The 25232-nt window shown below is 43.2% G+C and overlaps 1 protein-coding gene across 1 annotated transcript in view; it reads right to left on the reverse strand.

Annotated features, from left to right (window-relative positions):
• LOC123773031 (insulin-like peptide receptor) overlaps positions 1-25232 on the reverse strand; it is a 531432-nt gene that overhangs the window by 454431 nt on the left and 51769 nt on the right. Inside the window, exons 3-5 of the mRNA XM_069315507.1 lie at positions 24777-24913; positions 24088-24182; positions 9018-9115 (exon numbers count right to left, since the gene is read on the reverse strand). Coding sequence (XP_069171608.1) covers positions 9018-9115; positions 24088-24182; positions 24777-24913 — 330 coding nt within the window. The remainder of the gene's footprint in view (positions 1-9017; positions 9116-24087; positions 24183-24776; positions 24914-25232) is intronic.

The raw sequence follows: 25232 nt of genomic DNA on the forward strand, positions 1-25232 counted from the left end.
CTATTTTGAATTTTTTATCATCTATAAGAAGTTATATTATATACGTTTTGTAGAGAATTTATTTGCGAATTTTTTGGTACCAGAATGAATATTATATCACATAAACTTCTATGAGTAAAAAAAAAAAAACACAAAAGTATGTTTGGGGGTGTGGCTCTGGGTGTGGCGGTCGTGTGGCAGTGGGTTCCCTTTAGCCGTTGATATATCCAACACGTGGGAAATATTTGTATGTGTTATGTATATGTCTGTGTAGGGAATTTTACTGCGATCACTGTCATACAAATTATAAAATGTTTCAACAAGTATAAACATGACAAAAATCAAACGAACGAAAACAATGCGTTCGTTTCTGCCGCGAACGCATACTGAGCGACGTGGTTCTATATTTGGCGCTTCTCTTACACATGCTTTGTACAAATGTTATACATTTCATCTTATAGAAAATTTTATTGCGAACACATTGGTATAAAAAAGAAATACGTACATAGAAAAGTAGGGTCAGGAAACGTATAAATGTATAAACTTTCCAAGCATGATTTCCCCCCTGTGTTTTCGCCAGTGTGCTCGCGGCTAACTACTCTCCACTTCATACGCTATTGCGGGTGGGCAATTACCTATATTAAACATTCATATGCATATGTCCGTGTAGAGAATTTTATTGCGATTCCAATGATACCAAAATTACCGATGTAGGACAACTGTAGGCTTCGCAACCATTACGAGAGTGGAAACATTTTGTTGCTGTTTGGCGCTCTCGGCGAGTGATCTGCATAGTTTTTTATTTGGTGTTGATACTCCTTATGCTTGGGCGGCATTTTATAGGTATGCTCTTATAGACAATTTCATTGCGAACACAGTGATACCAAATTTAAATACGTGCGCCTTCAATTATTGTCAGGACAGTCAAAAGAGTGTACACTTTTTCGGTCTTACGCGTAGGCGCGCAAAATGCCGAAAGCATCTAGGGTATTGATTTTTTTTGGAGCGCCGAGAGCACGAAAGTGCTAATGTGGTACCAATATTTACGAAAGGAGATCACTTGCGTCAAACTATCGGCCAATTAGCCTAACGTCTATTGTGGGAAAGTTACTTGAATCGATAATTGCATATTCAGATCGTCTGCATCTTGAAAAATATAAATTAATAAATGAGTCGCAACATGGTTTTACAAATGGCCGTTCATGTTTAACAAATGAGTCCAGAGTTGGACTCTCTGCGGGAGGAGGTGCGTCAGCTGAAAGAACAACGAGAAGTAACGAAGGAGGAGACCAGTAGTAAAGGGACCTCGTCTTGGAGAGTTGTGAAAGACAGGAGCCTTAAGAAGACTTTGATAAAGAAGCCTTCAAACGCCATAGCAACTTCTAATTCATTTGAAGTTTTGGAGGACGAGTGCTGTGGAGAGACTGCGGATCGCGCAAAAGGGAAAGCAACGAAGAGCAAGGAAGCGCAGGCCCCTCAGAGAGTAAAGGAAGTACCTAAGCAAACCTTAGTTGTGGGAGATTCCCAGATAAGGTATTTGGATAGAACGTTTTGTGCTAGAGATAGGGGGAACAGGTTAAGGGTTTGCTATCCCGGAGCTGGCATTGGTGATATTATAAACAACATGAATGATATTATGGCTGGAAATGGGAACAATCCTATTATTTGCATTAGCGTGGGAGGAAATGATGTTGGTCGAGTTAGGAGTGAGGAACTGATTCAGAGGTATAAAACAGCCATAGAATTAGTTAGGAGCAAGGGAGGAATCCCGATCATATGTGGCATTCTTCCAAGAAAGGGAGTGGGAAATGAATGGATATCGAGGGCACTTGGTGTCAATTGCCGGCTGGAAAGATATTGCAAATCAAATGCAATATCTTTCATAGACAACTGGGAACACTTCTATGGAAGAAATGAAATGTATGCTCGTGATGGGGTGCATCTATCGAGAGCTGGGGTTGTTGCTGTTGCGAACTCGTTGGAAGAAGTGGTTACAGGTGTTTGTTTGGATTTAAACTGTTAGTAGACAGAGGTATGGGAAATAATTTGGAGGAAGGAGATAATAAAAGTATTTGTTTGTGAGAGAAAGGAATTGGCAAAATGATCAGGGAAAGAGAAGGGCCTCAAAATAACAATTCACTTAGGGTATATTACACTAACAGTAGAAGTCTAAGAAATAAAATTAACGAATTAAATGCTCTTGTCTGCACAGAAAAAATAGATATTATTGCACTTACCGAAACGTGGATGAATGTAGAAAATAGAGAACTATTAGCTGAATATCAAATAAATGGATTTAAACTATTTCACACAGATAGATATATTAGACGAGGAGGGGGAGTAGCCATATATGTTAGGGACAATTTGAAATGTAGTTTCAAAGAGGGAATCAAAACTGAGCCACACTCAGAAACTATTTGGGTAGAATTATACGAAAAAGCAAATAATATTATAATAGGAGTTATATATAGGCCACCAAATTTAGACAGAATGGAAGCAAAGCATCTATGGGATGAAATATCTAGGGCATCTAGATCTAACAGTATTTACGTCATGGGTGACTTTAATTTTAGTGGAATAAACTGGTTGAACAAAACAGGGAATAGTGAAGCAGAAGATTTTCTAGAATTAATTGACGATTGCTTTCTTACGCAACACATTAAGGAACCAACACGGGAAAATATTTTAGATTTAGTGTTAACTAACAGGGAAACACAAATTAATGACATCGAAATAGGGAGTGAGCTAGGGAACAGTGATCACAAAGAAATCAGATTTAGCATAGAATGGAATAGACCTGTAGGAGAAAATTCTGTTAAAGTGCCAGATTTTCGAAAAGCTGATTTTAATAGCTTAAGAAACTCTTTGGGTCAAATTGATTGGAAAGTCTTGGGTATGGGGTGGGGGCCGGTCTTGGAGCGAGACATGAACCCAGCGATAGGTGACGTAAAAGGGGATTTCGATGTGAATTCAATATATAACTTATTTAAGAATATTCTAAACAAAGCACAGGAACGTAGTATACCATACAAACTGAATAGATCGAATACTAATGACCCAAAGTGGATAACAAAGAATTTGAAGAACCTTTTAGGTAAAAAGAGAGATTGGTACAAAAGGATTAAAAATGGGGAGGTCACTTTAGAACAGGAATTCGTACAAATGGTTAGAAATGTTAAAAAAGAGATAAGGAAAGCAAAAAGAAACTATGAAGTTCGCATAGCAGGGCAAGCAAAGACAAATCCTAAAGGGTTTTTTCAGTTATATCGTACTAAGACTAGGGAAAGGATAGGTCCATTAAAAACTGAGTCAGGTCAAATAACAGATAGTGATGAAGAGATGAGTAGTATTTTTAATAAATATTTTGTATCTGTATTTACTAAAGAGGAACTTAACAATATGCCTTCAGCCGAACAAGTCTATGTGGGTGGGGACGAGGACAGGTTGACGAGTTTAGCAGTTACCAGGGAGGATGTTCTTAAACAAATAGTAAAACTCAAACCAAACAAATCCCCAGGGCCGGATGAAGTGTTTGCCAGGGTGCTTAAAGAATGCAAAGAGGAGCTTTGTGACCCACTGTCAACCATATTTAATAAATCAATAGAGTCAGGCAGAGTGCCAGAGTTTTGGAAAGTTGCTAATGTGATACCAGTTTTTAATAAAGGAGATAGATCACTTGCATCTAACTATCGACCAATTAGCCTAACGTCTATTGTGGGAAAGTTACTCGAATCTATAATAGCAAATAAAATTCGTCTTCATCTTGAAAAACATAAATTAATAATTGAGTCGCAACATGGTTTTATAAATGGCCGTTCATGTTTAACAAATTTGTTATCTTTTTATTCTAGCATAGTTGAGGCAGTTGATAGTGGTAAGGATTGTGATGTTGTGTACCTTGACTTTAGCAAAGCTTTTGATACAGTACCACATGAAAGACTGATTAAAAAGATAGAGGCTCATGGTATTGGAGGTGTTATATTAAACTGGATTAGGGCATGGCTATACCAAATGAAACAGAGAGTTAGTATAAATGGAGTCAAGTCAGAGTGGGAAAATGTTGTAAGTGGAGTACCTCAAGGCTCTGTCCTGGGACCTCTGTTGTTTATAATATATATAAATGATTTAGATTCAGGTTTGAGTAGCAACATTTGCAAATTTGCCGATGATACGAAAATCGGTAGGGAAATTAATTCGGAGGAGGACTCACTATCACTTCAAGTTGATCTAGATAGGGTTTTGAAATGGTCAAAGGATTGGCAGATGCAGTTTAATGCTGATAAATGTAAAGTTCTGAGGTTAGGTAATGATGATAGAGTTACAAGATACGAGCTAGATGGTGTTGAGATTGCGAAGTCGGATTGCGAAAGGAATCTGGGAGTTATGATTAGTAAGAATTTAAAACAAAAGGATCAATTCATAAATGTTCGTAATAAGGCAAATCGGACACTTGGATTTATTAATCGCAGCGTTAGTAACAAGACACCTGGTGTGGTTCTCAAGCTATATCTTGCTCTAGTTAGGCCCCATTTAGATTTTGCAGTTCAGTTTTGGTCGCCATATTATAGAATGGATATAAATTCACTTGAACGTGTCCAGCGTAGGATGACTAAGTTAATTCCCCAAATTAGAAATCTTTCATATGAAGAAAGATTAACAAAGCTTAAGTTGCATTCACTGGAAAGGCGAAGAGTTAGGGGTGACATGATAGAGGTTTACAAGTGGATGAATGGACATAACCGGGGGGATATTAATAGGGTATTAAAAGTATCAACACAGGACAGAACACGAAACAATGGATATAAATTGGATAAGTTTAGATTTACATAAGAACATAAGAACATAAGAACAAAGGTAACTGCAGAAGGCCTATTGGCCCATACGAGGCAGCTCCTATTCTATAACCACCCAATCCCACTCATATACTTGTCCAACCCGTGCTTGAAACAATCGAGGGACCCCACCTCCACAATGTTACGCGGCAATTGGTTCCACAAATCAACAACCCTGTTACTGAACCAGTATTTACCCAAGTCTTTCCTAAATCTAAACTTATCCAATTTATATCCATTGTTTCGTGTTCTGTCCTGTGTTGATACTTTTAATACCCTATTAATATCCCCCCGGTTATGTCCATTCATCCACTTGTAAACCTCTATCATGTCACCCCTAACTCTTCGCCTTTCCAGTGAATGCAACTTAAGCTTTGTTAATCTTTCTTCATATGAAAGATTTCTAATTTGGGGAATTAACTTAGTCATCCTACGCTGGACACGTTCAAGTGAATTTATATCCATTCTATAATATGGCGACCAAAACTGAACTGCATAATCTAAATGGGGCCTAACTAGAGCAAGATATAGCTTGAGAACCACACCAGGTGTCTTGTTACTAACGCTGCGATTAATAAATCCAAGTGTCCGATTTGCCTTATTACGAACATTTATGCATTGATCCTTTTGTTTTAAATTCTTACTAATCATAACTCCCAGATCCCTTTCGCAATCCGACTTCGCAATCACAACACCATCTAGCTCGTATCTTGTAACTCTATCATCATTACCTAACCTCAGAACTTTACATTTATCAGCATTAAACTGCATCTGCCAATCCTTTGACCATTTCAAAACCCTATCTAGATCAACTTGAAGTGATAGTGAGTCCTCCTCCGAATTAATTTCCCTACCGATTTTCGTATCATCGGCAAATTTGCAAATGTTGCTACTCAAACCTGAATCTAAATCATTTATATATATTATAAACAACAGAGGTCCCAGGACAGAGCCTTGAGGCACTCCACTTACAACATTTTCCCACTCTGACTTGATTCCATTTATACTAACTCTCTGTTTCCTTTGGTATAGCCATGCCCTAATCCAGCTTAATATAGCACCCCCAATACCATGAGACTCTATTTTTTTAATCAGTCTTTCATGTGGCACTGTATCAAAAGCTTTGCTAAAGTCAAGGTATACAACATCGCAATCCTTACCACTATCAACTGCCTCAACAATGCTAGAATAAAAAGATAACAAAAGAAAGTCTTTCCATTTAGGAAAGACTTGGGTAAATACTGGTTCAGTAACAGGGTTGTTGATTTGTGGAACCAATTGCCGCGTAACATTGAGGAGGTGGGGACCCTCGATTGTTTCAAGCACGGATTGGACAAGTATATGAGTGGGATTGGGTGGTTATAGAATAGGAGCTGCCTCGTATGGGCCAATAGGCCTTCTGCAGTTACCTTTGTTCTTATGTTCTTATGTTCTTATGTTAGGGGTGACATGATAGAGGTTTACAAGTGGGTGAATGGACATAACAGGGGGACATTAATAGGGTATTAAAAGTATCAACACAAGACAGAACACGAAACAATGGGTATAAATTGGATAAGTTTAGATTTAGGAAAGACTTGGGTAAATACTGGTTCAGTAACAGGGTTGTTGATTTGTGGAACCAATTGCCGCGTAACATTGTGGAGGTGGGGTCCCTCGATTGTTTCAAGCATGGGTTGGACATATATATGAGTGGGATTGGGTGGTTATAAATAGGAGCTGCCTCGTATGGGCCAATAGGCCTTCTGCAGTTGCCTTTGTTCTTATGTTAAATTTGCTAACTTTTTATTCCAGCATAGTTGAGGCAGTTGATAGTGGTAAGGATTGTGATGTTGTGTACCTTGACTTTAGCAAAGATTTTGATACAGTGCCACATGAAAGACTAATTAAAAAAATAGAAGCTCATGGTATTGGGGGTGCTGTATTACGTTGGATTAGGGCATGGCTATTCCAAAGGAAACAGAGAGTTAGTATAAATGGGGTTAAGTCAGAATGGGATAATGTTGTTAGTGGAGTACCTCAGGGCACTGTCCTGGGACCTCTGTTGTTTATAATATATATAAATGATTTAGATTCAGGTTTGAGTAGCAAAATCTGCAAATTTGCAGATGATACAAAAATCGGTAGGGAAATTAACACGAAAGAAGACTCGCTATCACTTCAAGTTGATCTAAATAGGGTTTTAAAATGGTCAAAAGATTGGCAAATGCAGTTTAATGCTGATAAATGAAAAGTTTTGAGGCTAGGTAATGATGATAGAGTTACAAGATACGAGCTAGATGGTGTTGAGATTGCGAAAGAGATCTGGGAGTTATGATTAGTAAGAATTTAAAACAAAAGGATCAATGCATGAATGTTCGTAATAAGGCGAATAGGACACTGGGATTTATTAATCGAAGCATTAGTAACAAGACACCTGGTGTGGTTCTTCAGCTATATCTTGCTCTGGGTAGGCCCCATTTAGATTATGCAGTCCAGTTTTGGTCGCCGTACTATAGAATGGATATAAATTCACTTGAACGTGCCCAGCGTAGGATGACTAAGTTAATTCCCCAAATTAGAAATCTTTCATATGAAGAAAGATTAACAAAGCTTAAGTTGCATTTACTGGAAAGGCGAAGAGTTAGGGGTGACATGATAGAGGTTTACAAGTGGATGAATGGATATAACAAAGGGGATATTAGTAGGGTATTAAAATTATCAACACAAGACAGAACACGAAACAATGGGTATAAATTGGATAAGTTTAGATTTAGGAAAGACTTGGGTAAATACTGGTTCAGTAACAGGGTTGTTGATTTGTGGAACCAATTGCCGCGTAACGTGATGGAGATGGGGTCCCTTGATTGTTTCAAGCGCGGGTTGGACATGTATATGAGTGGGATTGGGTGGTTATAAATAGGAGCTGCCTCGTATGGGCCAATAGGCCTTCTGCAGTTGCCTTTGTTCTTATGTTCTTATGAATAATTTACATGATGTCATCATTCATACCGACTCTAAATCTTCGCTCCAGGCATTGTTATCCAGTCAGCACAGAGATAATATACAACTCCTCATGGAAATCCAACATATAGGAAAAGAATCCTGTAATCTAGGGCTGTCAATAAATAAATTGGATACCAAGTAACATTGGCATAGATGGTAATGAAAAAGCAGACTCACTAGCTAAAACTGCCACTGCTCTACCTGTTGTACAGGTTCAAATAACTCCAAGTTTTTTCACAGATTAAGGAGCATATCAAGAAGAAAATACTCTCAACTATCAAAAGTCGCCACAGAGCCAAAGTAGCGGAAGGAAGATCCACTGCGATATGGTACGAACAAGCCACTGGCTACTTTTCTTTCAAGCCTGGCAAAAATATATCCAGAGACATTGCAGTAGCCATACACAGACTCAGTCTTGGATACAAGCGCTGCTGGAAGGTAATGAACCCAATAGTTAAAGAGTGTCACATCTGTGGAACAAAAGCAGAGGCGCCACTATTGCACTACTTACTGGAATGTGAAGCTACTGAACCCCTGCGCATCAAACTCAACATTAATCCAACGGCAACACCTGCATTAGATGCACATTCCACCGTGACTACAATGATTAGAGAAGCCGTTGAGGAATGGGACTCACTAGTAAGCATTCTGCATCTACATCCACCACCAAGATAATGTTATTAAAACAAGACTAAAACCAGTGCACTAAAACAGAAGCGAAAAATAACCCGGGAAAATGGAGGAATCCCCACCTCCTTTTAAAACTTTGAGCCAAATATCACAGTAACAAGGTTATCTCGAATAACCGAACTCGATTACGGGCTCATCATATTCCGTGCTACATGGACACCTCATTCTGAGGAGCTAAATCTAAACAACATCATCACCACCTCGGATCATCTTCGGCAACGTTGTGAAGCCAGAAACTCAGCTTTGCGCTGAGTTTCCACCCCCAGGAAGCAGCCCGTGACAGCTGACTAACACCCAGGTACCTATTTTACTGCTAGGTAACAGGGGCATAGGGTGAAAGAAACTCTGCCCATTGTTTCTCGCCGGCGCCTGGGATCGAACCCAGGACCACAGGATCACAAGTCCAGTGTGCTGTCCACTCGGCCAACCGGCTCCCATGCAAAGAGTGCTTTCAGATACACCCTGTACAGGGCACAACAAACGAAATACCTGAAGAAGGAGAAATCTAATAAACTCAAACCATATACTCACATTAATATAGTTCTCGGCCAAGCGGTTAGCGGTGATGTGGCTCCAGTCGACGGTGTGAACGTAACACAGCTTCGGGTTTCTCTCTATCCGGACTGAGCCTGTGGGAGCGACACACAATGTTAGTTAGAGCACGGGTCGAACCCTAGGGCACGGGTGGAGCCCTAAGGCACGGGTGAAGCCCTAGCGAACGGGTGGAGCCCTAGGGCACAGGTGGAGCCCTAGGGCGCGGGTGGAGCCCTAGGATACGGGTGAAGCCCTAGCGAACGGGTGGAGCCCTAGGGCGCGGGTGGAGCCCTAGGGCGCGGGTGGAGCCCAAGGGCGCGGGTGGAGCCCTAGGGCACGGGTGGAGCCCTAGGGCACGGGTGGAGCCCTAGGGCACGGGTGGAGCCCTAGAGCACGGGTGGAGCCCCTAGGGCACGGGTAAAGCCCTAGGGCAAGGGTGGAGCCCCTAGGGCACGGGTGGAGCCCCTAGGACACGGGTGGAGCCCCTAGGGCACGGGTGGAGCCCCTAAGTCACGGGTGAAGTCCTGGGACACACCTGGAAGGAATCTTCAGAGCAGAGGCATGGAGGCTATAGAGAAGAGCAGGGGTCCAACTGAGAAGGGTTGTCAAGGATAAATTCAAGACAAATACTTGTGAAAGTTGGAGACTTGAATACGAATTGGGTCCCTCATGCAGAGATAAAGAAGGGAGGCAGAGAGGGAGAAGTGGAACAGAGATGAGTCAATTTCAGTACAGATGAGTAATTCAGAACAGAGAAGAATAGATGAGTCAAGTTCAATGAAGCATGTGGATTACATCTGAAATATTGTGAGGTGATCATGATGATACGCATATGTAGCAATACAGGTGCATGTAAATATACAGGTATATGTAGAGACACAGGTGCATGTTAATATAGAGGTACATGTAGAGATACAGGTGCATGTAAATATGCAGGTGCATGTAAATAAACAGGTGTATGTTAATATAGAGGTACATGTAGAGACACAGGTGCATGTTAATATAGAGGTACATGTAGAGACACAGGTGCATGTAGAGATACAGATGCATGTAGAGATACAGGTGCATGTAGAGATACAGGTGCATGTAGAGATACAGGTACATGTAGAGATACAGGTGCATGTAGAGATACAGGTACATGTAGAGATACAGGTGCATGTAGAGATACAGGTACATGTAGAGATACAGGTGCATGTAGAGATACAGGTACATGTAGAGATACAGGTGCATGTAGAGATAAGGGTACATGTAGAGATACAGGTGCATGTAGAGATACAGGTACATGTAGAGATACAGGTGCATGTAGAGATACAGGTGCATGTAGAGATACAGGTACATGTAGAGATACAGGTGCATGTAGAGATACAGATGCATGTAGAGATACAGGTGCATGTAGAGATACAGGTACATGTAGAGATACAGGTGCATGTAGAGATACAGGTACATGTAGAGATACAGGTGCATGTAGAGATACAGGTACATGTAGAGATACAGGTGCATGTAGAGATACAGGTACATGTAGAGATACAGGTGCATGTAGAGATACAGGTACATGTAGAGATACAGGTGCATGTAGAGATACAGGTACATGTAGAGATACAGGTGCATGTAGAGATACAGGTACATGTAGAGATACAGGTGCATGTAGAGATACAGGTGCATGTAGAGATACAGGTACATGTAGAGATACAGGTGCATGTAGAGATACAGATGCATGTAGAGATACAGGTGCATGTAAATAAACAGGTGTATGTAGAGATAGAGGTACATGCAAATATACAGGTGCATGTATATATACAGTTGCGTGTAGAGATACAGGTGCATGCAAATATACAGGTGCATGTAAATATACAGGTAGAGATACAGGTGCATGTAGAGATACAGGTGCATGTAGAGATGCAGGTGCATGTAAATAAACAGGTGTATGTAGAGATACAGGTACATGTAAATATACAGGTGCATGTAAATATATAGATGCATGTATATATACAGGTGCATGTAGAGATACAGGTGCATGCAAATATACAGGTGCATGTAAATATACAGGTAGAGATACAGGTGCATGTAGAGATACAGGTGCATGTAGAGATACAGGTGCATGTAGAGATACAGGTGCATGTAGAGATACAGGTGCATGTAGAGATACAGGTGCATGTAGAGATACAGGTGCATGTAAATATACAGGTGCATGTAAATATACATGTACCTGTAGAGATACAGGTGCATGTAAATATACAGGTGCATTTAGAGATACAGATACATGTAGAGATACAGATGCATGTAGAGATACAAGTGTATATAAATAAACAGGTGTATGTAGTGTGACGGTGTTCCCCCCCCCCCCCCTTATATTTTTCCCACGCCAGCTGTAAGAGTCATATCCACTTTACCCAAACGTTCTCTACTTTCCGGGAACAATTTGACATATGTGGGAGTGTGAAGTGTTCTCGCGTTGGCGAGAAATTCGCAAGAGAAGAGTATTTTGGGCAGTGGCTTAGGCCCTTAGGACGCCAAGATTGCGTCGGACATTACGTTTTACCGCCAAGACGTTGTGACGTCAATAGCACCAGATTGGTCAAGGACAGTGACGTGGCACAGGGAGCCAATGAGAAACGCCCCTGGCAAGTATTATGTCACGAACGGCGTATTATGTCAAGTATTTTTATGGTCCGGACGGCGCGGGCCGTGGCGCCCAGGAGTTTGACACGACACGTCGAGGAGGTCGAACGTGCGATCGGGGATCCTGTCAGTCTGACAGTTTCGCCCATCTCCGGTGGATTTACGCATCACCTGTCGTCTGAGAGCACCCTGTGAGGTCTTCCTGAACTCCGTGTAAGGAATTGACAAGAATCGAGCAACAAGTGCTCCAGTGACAGGTGCTTTGCAAGAAGTGAGGTCTGAGCAGTGACGTCCGGGACAACTGTGCAGTCTCACCAGTTAGGTGATGACGTAGTGGCTGGGCCAATCCACCGTGAGGCAGTGACAGTGGATGTACGCATCACCCATAGTCTGCTAGCACACTGTGAGGTCTTCCTATGTTCCATGTGAAGGACCGAAGAAGGAATTGACAAGAAATGAGCAGCAAGTGCTCCAGTGGCAGGTGTGTTGCAAGAAGTGAAGTCTGAGCAGTGACGTCCGGGACGACTGTGCAGTTTCACCAGTTTAGGTGATGACGTAGTGGCTGGGCCAATCCACGGAGAGACAGGAGAAGAAGAAGTTAATTGGGAATCAGGACGACTGCAGCCGAGAGAAAGGACTGCAGACGTAGTTGTGAGGAGAAGTCGACGGCCAGGAGACCGACTCCAACCCTTCAAGAGGTTTTGGAGGAGGACGGGCCTGCAGAGGATAGAGCACTGTGAAGATGTGTTTTTGAGTGTTGACGAGGTTCCTGGAGAGAACATCAGTGTGTGTGTGGGGGCGTTCCCTACAACGAGTCGAGAGCCAGGACCAGGAGCTTCAATTCAACTCTCAACAGAGGGCGAGTCCACATCATTGAGGTGGAAGTAGGTAATTCAGTTTTCCCTCCCCATTCCTCTTTACTCAGCTATTTAGCCAGAGTATCTTCTATGTCGTGAGCAGGGCTCACCAATGTCTATGTCATAGTAAGGCACAGTTGTGCAGAGAGATGCTGTAGAGAGCTCTCACGAAATATATATGTGGTGTGTGAGTGCACCTGTGATTTATCGAAAAAATTGCTGTGTCGAGGACATTTACATTCATGTGACATTAATATTATAAGTTTGTGTCAGAGAATATATAGATATAAATGTACCATTTATTAGTATAAGGCTGTGTGCCCCGTATTGACTCATTATTACTTATATTGATGAAATGATCTATATACATGCTGGAGTATTGAATAGTATTTTCATGTGTACAATGATTTACTCTGTTTATCGCCATTGAAGAAATTTACTGTGTTTGGGGGCCATTATAGTGGTTTACTGTGTTTATCGCCAATTTAGCGAGCTACCGTGTTTATGGACAGTGTTGTGATCTACTGTGTTTGATACCAGTACAATGAGTTATTGTGTTTATGGCCATTATAGCGGTCTACTGTGTTTATGGACAGTATAGTGAGTTACTGTGTTTACTACCATTGTAGTAATTTACTGTGTTGAGTGCCAGTATTGTGTTTACTGTGAATTTGAAGAAATAAGCGTATAATGCCAGGACAACAAGTACAGAGAGAGTATACAGTGAGGGGGCATGGCATCTGGGAATGTTCGGCGGAGGGGGAGTTTTGCCATAGTGTAGTGTTCCAGATTTATGAAGAGGAGTGATTTGCTGCCATGTACTTCTTTGCCTTGTTGTTGATCCAGTACTATAATACTTTAATATTTTAAGTAAAATACAAAACCACCTTCGTGTTTGTATTATCCCTCCATTACTTGTTGCTATTGAGATTATTGGGTCCATATAAAGAGAGAGTGATTGAGACATATCCCTGCCTGTTACCGGATTTAATTAGTGTGCTCTCTGCCACTACTACCACAATCGCACGATACCACTGACGAGTTACTGGACACGGAGAACACCAGTTGGCGAACTTTCAGTTAGCAGTAGAGCCCTTTGTCGGGGCGGGCACACGATCAAGAGAGTAGATTGTGTACCCACTCGTCCTCAGGCTATAAGGCTGGCCGGAGGTAGACTGGGAGACTCTCCAGGTGAGCAGTGGCACCCTGAGGATTGAGTGTAGACCTGCAGCGCTACAGTAAGTAACAGTTACCACTACTAGTACTTGGTGGTGACTGGTAAGATTTAGAGTAATCCCCGACATTGGCGACCTTGCCAGGATATTAAGTACGGTTACTTACTCGAAACCCCGACAGTAGAGATACAGGTGCATGTAAATATACAAGTGCATGGAGAGATACAGGTGCATGTAGAGATACAGGTGCATGTAAATATACTGGTGCATGTAAATATACTGGTGCATGTAGAGATACAGGTGCATGCAAATATACAGATGCATGTAAATATATAGGTGCATGTAGAGATACAAATGCATGTAGAGATACAGGTGCATGTAAATAAACAGGTGCATGTAGAGAAACAGGTGCATGTAAATATATAGGTGCATGTAGAGGTACAGGTGCATGTAGAGATACAGAAGCATGTAGAGATACAGATACATGTAGAGATACAGGAGCATGTAGAGATACAGATGCATGTAGAGATACAGGTGCATGTAAATAAACAGGTGCTTGTAGAGATACAGGTGCATGTAAATATACAGGTGCATGTAGAGATACAGATGCAAGTAGAGATACAGGTGCATGCAAATATAAAGGTGCATATAGAGATACAGATGCACGTAGAGATACAGGTGCATGTAAATATACAGGTGCATGTAGAGATACAGATGCACGTAGAGATACAGGTGCATGTAGAGATACAGGTGCATGTAGAGATACAGGTGCATGTAGAGATACAGGTGCATGAAGAGATAGAGGTGCACGTAGAGATACAGATACATGTAGAGATATAGGTGCATATAGAGATATAGGTGCATGCAGAGATACAGATGCATGTAAAGATACAGATGCATGTAAATATACAGGTGCATGCAAATATTCAGGTGCATGTAAATATACAGATGCATGTAGAGATACAGGTTCATGTATAAATACAGGTGCATGTAAATATACAGGTGCATGTAAATATACATATGCATATAAATATACATGCACCTGTAGAGATACAGGTGCATGTAAATATACAGGCTCATGTAAATATACAGATGCATATTGTGACGATAATCTCCTTCAAGAGATTGAGCCTGCTCTTCCTCCAAATTACGTCGGTAAACATCTATATAAAACTAGTATGGAAGAAATGTCCAACAACGACAACAACATCTCCAAGGTTTGCCAGAGCGCAAACGTATGCAGCCAGGGACACCTGCTCAGCCTCAAACCGCCAAACTACCTGTCTTGTTGCCGACTCCTCGCTGATTGGCCGCCGGTCTGGCTGCAACTGCACTCACCCACCATACTACTTGATGTCTGGGGCCGCCACGACCTCAGTCTTCAGAATATTCAGTGCTTTCATACGGTTAACACTTCTTCCTGGTAGACTGAGCTTTGGCTTAAGTGTACTAAGAGAGGTGATAGCTTAAAGCCAATATTCCTGCACCTCTCATTTTTATTGTATATTGCACAGCTTGTTATTGCTCACTTGTCTTAACGTAACTTTTCATTTTGCCATTTAATTATTCTTATTATTTTGATTGATTGATTTTATTATACGAATTTGTATGTCCATTTTATTCATGTTTTGTTTATTTAACGTAATTAAAATTTCATTGTTAAAATTTACTTGTGTTTTGTGTGTCTTCTCCTTACCTTACCACAGACGAAGTTCCAGATTTTCTATTTTTTTTTTATTCTATGTGACGAGGCCATACCCCTAGCTTTGAACAGCCGAACACCAACGCGTTACCGTCACATACATGCACATACATAAATATACATGCACCTGTAGAGATACAGGTGCATGTAAATATACAGGTGCATGTAAATATGCATGCACCTGTAGAGATACAGGTGCATGTAAATATACAGGTGAATGTAGAGATACAGATGCATGTAGAGATACAGGGGCATGTAGGGATACAGATGCATGTAGAGATACAGGTGCATGTAAATAAACAGGTGCTTGTAGGGATACAGGTGCATGTAAATATACATGTGCATGTAGAGATACAGATGCATGTAGAGATACAGGTGCATGTAGAGATACAGGTGCATGTAAATAAACAGGTGCATGTAGAGATACTGGTGTATGTAAATATATGGATGCATGTAGAGATACAGGTGCATGTAAATATATTGGTGCATCTAGAGATACAGGTGCATGTAGAGATACAGGTGCATGTAAATAAACAGGTGCATGTAGAGATACAGGTGCATGTAAATATACAGGTGCATATAGAGATACAGGTGCATGTAAATATATAGGTGCATGTAGAGATTCAGATGCATGTAGAAATACAGGGGCATGTAAATATATAGGTGCATGTAGAGGTACAGGTGCATGTAGAGATAGAGGTGCACGTAGAGATACAGATACATGTAGAGATACAGGGGCATGTAGAGATACAGGTTGTTACGGACCCGAATCCAGCGTCCGAGCACGGAGCAGTGACGACCGTGCCATCTGTGGGTCAGCTCCCGAAACCCCCTCCAAATGGACGACGACACCTGGTGAGGACGAAGTGTACTGGCCACAAGGGCCAGTTTCCAGTCCTGTTCAGCTCACAACACAGCCGCTGCTGACCTCTGGTGAGGTGGTGCTCAGATGACAACGCCATCTATGGAGTGGATACATTGGGCGTTTGTGTCTGAGCCTGTAAGTGAGGTGCTTTAGTGTGTCCCAGTTATTGATGACGTGTCTGCTTACAGAGTCGACCTGGGACTGCTGTGATGGAAGTTGAGTTAGTCTACCCAAGGCAGCCGTCCCCATACCAAGTGCTTTGCTGCAGCAGCTGTGAGTCGCCTCCCGGAGGAACACTGTGGTGTTACCCTGCCAGTGAAGTGGCAGTTGAAGGATTGTCGTACCCGGGACCGACTGGTGGAGACGATTGACCACTGGGGTATTGTGGACAGGAGAGTGATCTGTGGTATCACACGAGGCTCCTGACTAGGGCGCTACCCTAGTATCGCTCGTGGAGTGGCCTGAACAGCGTTGCTGATCCGGAACCTGCCAGCAGTCTGCTGGACTTGTGGTTGACGGCCTCCACGGCGGTGCCCCCAGTGGAACTGTGTTTTGGCTGGCCGGGGTAGACTCAGCTTTTCGAAGGATTCGTCGAGAGGCCACGAGAGTACCGAGAGCTTGGCACCGATAGGATCCAGAGTCTTCAGGAGAAGACGACCGTGTAGATAATTCCCCTGTGCAGTGTTGATGCCCCTCCCCCAGTGTAACTTTTTATATATTATTTATTGGTGGCAGTATTATATTATATTAAGTTTTTGCCTTTCTTTCCCTTCCCCTTTTAGTTTACTTGCGTTACTGATCACATCCCTTGAAAGCCACTACTGGCTTGGGGCCGGATACCCTTCCTCTAACAACATCAGAGTAAGAACCCAGTTGCGACCCGAGAGGGCCGTAACACAGGTGCATGGAGAGATACAGGTGCATTTAAATAAACAGGAGCTTGTAGAGATACAGGTGCATGTAAATATACAGGTGCATGTAGAGATACAGGTGCATGTAGAGATACAGGTGCATGTAGAGATACAGGTGCATGTAAATATATAGGTGCATGTAGAGATACAGGTGCATGTAGAGATAGAGGTGCACGTAGAGATACAGATACATGTAGAGATACAGGGGCATGTAGAGATACAGATGCATGTAGAGATACAGGTGCATGTAAATAAACAGGTGCATGTAGAGATACAGGTGCATGTAAATATACAGGTGCATGTAGAGATACAGGTGCATGTAGAGATACAGGTGCATGTAGAGATACAGGTGCATGTAAATATATAGGTGCATGTAGAGGTAGAGGTGCACGGAGAGATACAGATACATGTAGAGATACAGGTGCATGTAGAGATACAGATGCATGTAGAGATACAGGTGCATGTAGAGATACAAGTGCATGAAGAGATACAGGTGCACGTAGAGATACAGATACATGTAGAGGTTCAGGGGCATGTAGAGATACAGGGGCATGTAGAGATACAGGTGCATGTAAATATATAGGTGCATGTAGAGATACAGGTGCATGTAAATAAACAGGTGCTTGTAAAGATACAGGTGCATGTAAAAATACAGGTGCATGTAGAGATACAGGTGCATGTAGAGATACAGGTGCATGTAAATATATAGGTGCATGTAGAAGTACAGGTGCATGTAGAGATAGAGGTGCACGTAGAGATACAGATACATGTAGAGATACAGGGGCATGTAGAGATACAGGGGCATGTAGAGATACAGGGGCATGTAGAGATACAGGGGCATGTAGAGATACAGGTGCATGTAGAGATACAGGTGCATGTAAATAAACAGGTGCATGTAGAGATACAGGTGCATGTAAATATAAAGGTGCATGTAGAGATACAGGTGCATGTAAATATATAGGTGCATGTAGAGATACAGGTGCATGTAAATATATAGGTGCATGTAGAGGTACAGGTGCATGTAGAGATACAGGTGCCTTTAATAAGTTAAGGGCCTTAAAGCATTCAACTCGGAGGTAAGAGATATGGGATGACCAGGACAAACGAGTGTCAATGATTAGCCCCAAAGACTTAGCAGAATCTTTGTACACAACGGGATGACCATAAAGCGACAGAGGGTTGACAAAGAACGACCTGCTTCCGAGTAAAAGGCTTAGCATCAGTTTTTTTTAGAGAACTTGAAGCCATGATTGGTGGCCCAAGACGACACAACATCAATCGCAAGTTGAAGCCATCGTTGAAGGTAAGGCAAATCAATACCTCAACAGCAGAGGGTAAAATCATCAACATAAAAGAGCGGAGAAGACGCCAGAAGGAAGAGAGGAAATAAGGCCATTGAAGGCAACTAGAAAAAGAGTAGTGATCAGAACACTATCTTGGGGTACACCTCGTATTGCCAAAAAGAGGCAGAGAAAGTGGTACCAAGCCTCACTCTAAAGAAACGACTAGAGAGAAAGGTTTGGAAGAACAGTGGGAGATTACCACGAAGGCCAAAAAAATGAAGTTGGGACAGAATATGGTATCTACAGGTGGTGTGGTACGCCTTTTTCAGGTCAAAAAGAACAGCAAGAACAGAGGTGTTCATAGCAAAAGCAGTACAAATATAGACCTTCAAGTTCACCAAGACATCAGTCGTGCTGCGGCACTTGCGAAAACCAAATTGAGAAGGGGAGAGTTGGAGATAGTGTCCCAAGAACCACATCAGACAGACATTGGCTATACGTTCAAAGAGTTTGCAGAAGCAACTCGTGAGGGCTATGGGGCGGAGGTCCTTAGGGGGGTGTCCCTTCAGGACCCCGGTTTCCGAATAGGGAGAACAACCGCATGGAGCCAGTCCTCAGGGACTGATTACGACTCCCAGATTCGGTTATACAAATTCAGTAAATACTGAGACACGCATGGAGGGAGATGGCAAAGCATCTCATAGTAAATATTATCTGAGCCCGCTGCAATGGAACCGCAAAGGGCCAGAGCAAACTGAAGTTCGGAGAGAGAGAAAATATCGTTATTGGGAAGTCGGAGATGAGTGCGGAAATCTAAAGGATGAGCTTCAAGAACGGGCTTATGAAGAAGGAAGGATCGAGGTAGATTAGAACTGAAGCTAACAGTCGAAAAGTGGAAACTCAGTTCGGTTGCGACCGTCACTGGATCCACCACAAAAGTACCATGAAAGTGAAGGACTGATGAGACATCTGGAAAAAACTTACCCACTATTTGCAGATTTTCTTCCAGATCTGCGCCAGAGGAGTATTGGACGCAATAGTATAGGCCTAAAACTTCCAACTCTCATGTTTAACTGTATGGATGGTCCTACGGGCAACCTCACTCGCCTTCCGAAACAAAATAAAACACCGCCTGTTGGTGTGTCTTCCAGGCTGCACACTTACAGCGGACAGTCCGAGCACAGTCTGCATTCCATCAAAGAATGCACTTCTGCATGCCCCGGGAGGTAGAGCAAGGAATAGAGCAGACGGCAGCAGCAAATATAGTGTCATGAAAAAGGAGGAGGGGTTCGAGGGAGAGGCAGAGCGGAGAGATCGGAAAGAGTTGCAAAGAGGGTGAATAGATTCCAGGCAGCCTTGGCAAACTGCCACCTAGGAAAGGAGAGGGGAGGGTGAAAAAAGAAAAAGGTGACAAAGACGGGGGAAATGGTCACTGTTATGGAGGTCATCAAGAAGCCGCCATGTAAAATCTAAGTAAAGAGAAGACAATCAGAGAAAAAGATCATGACAGGAGAGGGGTGCGAGTGCGGGAGTCCACATGCGTGGGTTCACCAGAATTCAGAAGAGACAGCGAAGAAGTGAGGACAAATGGTTCGAGAAGGCGGCCCACGGGTGTTTGGCAGAGCATCACCACAAAGGGTATGCCGACAATTGAAATCACCTAACAGGAGTACAGGCTCTGGTAATGAGTCCAACATGTGCTTAAGATCAGGAAGAGAAAGTGGGACATTTAGGGGAGAGATAAATGAAACAAACTGTATACCATTTACTCACAAAGATACGGGCCACAGAACATTGGATAGGAGACGAAAAAGTAGAGTGACGAAGGAAATATCAGTACGAATCAAAAGAGCAGTAGAATTATGGGCCCTAGCAAAGCTGAAGGAGGGGGAGAGAAAGGAATTACCAAGAAAGTGACCAGGACGAGCACCAAGCATCGGCTCCTGGAGACATACATAAAGCGGTGAAAACTGTGTTATCAGAGGTTGGAGTTCATGGAAGTTGGTATGAAAGCCACGAATATTCCATTGAAGAATAAACATTGTCAAACAGAGAGAGAACAGCAACAGAGAACAATGAAAAGACAAAGGCAAAGAAGAACGTAGTATACTAAATAATATCAGGATCAGGATCAGCAAAATCAGGGTTAGGGGGCATGGGTAAATTTAGCAGCGACGATGAAGTTAAGGGAGTGGGAGGAGAGACCAGAGGCGGACGGACAGTATCCGGAGCGGGAGGAGGTAATAGAGAGGGGCTGACAAAGAATTCATGGGGAGGGGGGGGGGGGACAGAAACAGGGGAGCGTACCTCAGCAAGAGCAGCAACCGGGAGAGAATCCAAGGCTAAAGGAACCTCCATAGCAGGGACAGGGGGCTCGAGCACCGAAATGGGAGGGGATGCAGTGATAGAGTCGGATTCAGAGGGTGGGAAATAAAGCGATGCCTTCTTACCTGCCTGGGAGGAAGGAGGAGAGGAGCCAGGCTTACGTTTCTGACTTAAAGACAGGTGTGTGCCTGCAGCAGCGTACTGGGCGACAGTCTCCATAGTCTCAACATGAAAAGGAGGGAGCAATCAACATGAAGACTGCTGGGAGGATGATGGACAACAGCCTGGACAGATAGGTGGCATGGAGGGCTAAGAGACAGGGAGGGGGGGGGGTGGTAAGAAGGATCGGGGGGAGATGGGGGAAGAAGGCACAGGATACATGGCAAACTAGGAAGGAAGGAGGGAAACATCAGTTAGAGAACCAGGAGAGGGACCCCTTGGGTCAGAACATAATTGAACAGGGAAGTAGGCAGTGGGCATGTCTGGGTCTAATTCCTGGAAACGGTTGTGAGACAGAAATGGGGGAAGGGTGAGGAGATGTGGAACATATCACACAAGCATAAGATACACTAGCGAAAGAGGAGAGACGCCAGACTTGGCATCTCGCCCCAGGAAAAGACAAACGATCGATTTGCTTCAAATTGAGGATGGCTTCCTCAAATTTGTAGTATATACACACAAGGGAGAAGGTAGTGTGGGTATCACTGCAATGGAGGCAGTGAGCCTGGGAAGAAGAACACTCCATCTTAGAGTGACCTGAGTCCCCACATATGGGGCATAGACATACTGCACTCGTGCATTTGAGGACACAATGTCCAAATTTCTAGCACTTATTGCAAAATCTAGGAGAGGGAATGTACTCCTGAACGGAGCATATGAACGGAGCATAAGTTGTCTTCACAACTCGAAGAGGCTGATGCCAATGACCACGAGGGTCAAATGAACGTATCAACCTAAAGGACAGAATAGTCTTGGGCTTCAAGGATATATTTAATATACTCGTTGCAGTCTTTCAGGCTCCTAATATCAGGTGCAACATCGTACGAAAGGATAACGGTGCCAATATTGGCATTTAACCAGGCATTGTCCCAATGCGGATAAGCGGGCAACTGCATCCTGAGGAGCAGGAAGAGCAGCAACGACACGTGTACCAAAATGATTGGGGTTAAAAGTAACAGAAGCATCCACCGAATCAACGAGGAAGATGAAGGAAGAAATCGTCAGCACATGTAGAATCCAGATGGTTTAGATCAAAGTATTTAGTCCAAGTAGCAGGACCAAACAAGGCATGGAACATATTAGCACTGGAAGGAGTCATGCGAGTGCGTCTGTGGGGAGGGTCGGCGCCAAGTAACCCCAGTGAGAGGAAGGGTAAAAAGGCGCAGTTGTCACAAGGAGAGAAGTAGCCACTCCAGGTGATGAGGTTGTCACCACTGGGGGCTTGGGGCTCAACCACAGAGGAGCGGAGGAGGGTAGTAGGGAATGGTCAAAGGCGTAGCATTGTCTGGGCCCAGTGTAGCGGGGGCTACAGAGCCCGGTCTTCCAACACAGTCTGTCTGACTTATGCAGCCTGGTCGCCCACCCCACGGGCCTGGGAAGTTATAAAAGGATCATTCAGCAGCATAGAAACAAAAAGGAAATAATTTAATTCACGAATAAACCCCCATTCCTACTATGGAGCCACAATTAGAGGATAGGACATGCAACATAAGACATACATAATGCAGCCCCCCCATGAATGCACCATGAGTATACACCCCAGAATTGCCACCTTAAGAACCGTCAGTCCGTCGAGATCGGGTTCAGCAACGAAGGCGAGGATTGACAATAAAAGCGTCCCTCACTCGAAACATCGGGTACCACAGTTCTACGGGTGAGAGAGTGTTTGGGTAGTGTGCCTCCCCAAATACTCAGGCGTCAAAACAGATGTCCAAAAGAATGATCAAGAATGGCAAAAATTCGGCGGGAAATGACAATTAGAAAGGAGAAGAGTGGGGAGGAAAAATGAAAGATAAGGAAAAGGAAATAGCTCCCAGCAAATTTAGTGAAGATGGAAGCAGGAGCATAAGGCGTCAAAAGGACAGAGGACTGTCCTACGGAGCATTACACCCCGGCAGCCGCCCACCAAGCCCCCTCACAACGACAATGGGCTGGAGAGGGAGGGGGCTGTCACAGAGTAACATGGGTACATAGTTTCACGTTGACCCCCCTTCCCCTCACATATAAAAATACCATTCTTAAGCTCATTTTGCATTCTGAAGAGTACTGCAAGCTCATTTACCTTAGGAATTATACTAAGGATTTAATTTTAATATTAGGAAGCAAACTGCAGCCACGGATTCAGAATATATTCGCAGGAATTATTGATAGTACATTCATCCCATAAAAAAACACAGGGGCTCTGTGAAGTTATTTAGAACTGCTTTAAACCCTTAATTATTATCCGACTAACACTTGAGTACCCTGTTTTATCGATTGCGTACCATGTCAGAGAACACCACAGTACTATGCACTCACGAGATCAGGCATGTCCCAGCCTATTGTAGTCCACCTGTTCTATGTGATATGCTTGACCCCACCCAAGGTGGGGGTTTTGGCTAGGGGTCCATCCTTCTAGTCACGTGACATCCCCAAGAAAAATTGCGAATGCCTCAGGGTATCGAACCTAGTGTAAATCCCCAGAGATTTCAGAGAACATTACAGAAAACGGAGTTCAGAATGAGGGCAACCTACACTATTCAGTTATGCTTCTCCCCTCCCCCCCCCTCCAAAATTCTTTCTCCTTTTTTAAAATACATATATTTTCCAGTCAAACATACATGACATGCAACACAGTGCTATATGCAAAACATGCTTTGACATATCAGACAAACCCCCCAAAAAACAACTCAAGGCCAACTTGTACCCTATCTCAACATTCCAAAAAATCTTTACTCTTTTTTGACCCCAGGGGTTGATGTTTTTGCAACAGTGCCCAATTGCTGCCAAAATCATGGGCGCAATTTGTCTCCCTTCCCCCTACTCACGTAGAGATGAAGGTGCATGTCTAGATGTAGGTGCATGAAGAGATACTGATGCATGTAGAGATACAGGAGCATGTAAGAATACAGGTGCATGTAGAGATACAGGTGCATGTAAAGATACATGTGCATGTAGAGATACAGGGAATGTAGATCAGGGTAAGTGAAGAAAAGGAAAAAGAGTTGTGAAGAAGACGGTGAGATTAAAGAAAAGATAAAATAATTGGCTAGTGAAAAGTAGTAATTATATTGCGATTGGATTAGTAATAGCATATGAGGTGTTAGTGGAGGAGTAAGTGGAGTCAGTTACCTCTTAGGATGACGGAGAGGGAGACCAGGCCCACCTCTTGAAGGTTAGGAACATCGTAGATGACAAGAGCGTAGTTGTGGAAGAGGACATCTCCCCTGTACGGAGAGAAAAACACAGTTTCACATTATATCTTGTCAAGATCTACCAAGTTGCGTTACTGTATGCTATACTCGTATATTAATATGCATAAAACATCTAGAATATCCATAAGAATAGATATTTGTCTTTGTAATATATCTCTTATGATGACCCAGTGCCACAAGACTCTCACCATGATGACCCAGTGCTACAAGACTCTCACCATGATGACCCAGTGCCACAAGACTCTCACCATGATGACCCAGTGCCACAAGACTCTCACCATGATGACCCAGTGCCACAAGACTATCACCATGATGACCCAGTGCCACAAGACTCTCACCATGATGACCCAGTGCCACAAGACTCTCACCATGATGACCAAGTGCCACAAGACTCTCACCATGATGACCCAGTGCCACAAGACTATCACCATGATGACCCAGTGCCACAAGACTCTCACCATGATGACCAAGTGCCACAAGACTCTCACCATGATGACCCAGTGCCACAAGACTCTCACCATGATGACCCAGTGCCACAAGACTCACCATGATGACCAAGTTCTTCAAACTACTTCCATGATTGTTCCAAAGAAGGATAACACTAACCTGATGAGTGCGAGATTAGGGAAGAGTCGGCCAAGGGAGGTGAGGTTGAAGACGCGGTAGATGAGGAGGTGGTGAGTTATCTCCTTCAGGCCAGGGAAGGAGTACAGAGAGAGGCGCTCGAGGGAAGAGTTGTCACTCTGCCACGAAGAAACAATGGATAGCATTACAATCAGGACGGGTGGATAGACATGCATATTTTATGTAAGGGGCATATACAGACATAGATATGCTGGTAATAAGAATGCAGAAAATGATTAGATTAGAATGCAGTTATCATCATCCAAGAAAAGTTTAAATATGCTTAGGAAAGGACTGTGTCAATTTGGACAACATGTACGTTTTTCCATTATGACATGTGCCAAACCTCACTCGAGGACAGAAAATGCTATGACCTCAGCGTCCCATACTTTCACGTGAAAGGCACGGAACGCTACATAAAGAGTGGCAAGCAAGATA

This window comes from Procambarus clarkii, chromosome 81, assembly GCF_040958095.1.
Source record: "Procambarus clarkii isolate CNS0578487 chromosome 81, FALCON_Pclarkii_2.0, whole genome shotgun sequence".
In the NCBI taxonomy this organism is placed as follows: domain Eukaryota; kingdom Metazoa; phylum Arthropoda; class Malacostraca; order Decapoda; family Cambaridae; genus Procambarus; species Procambarus clarkii.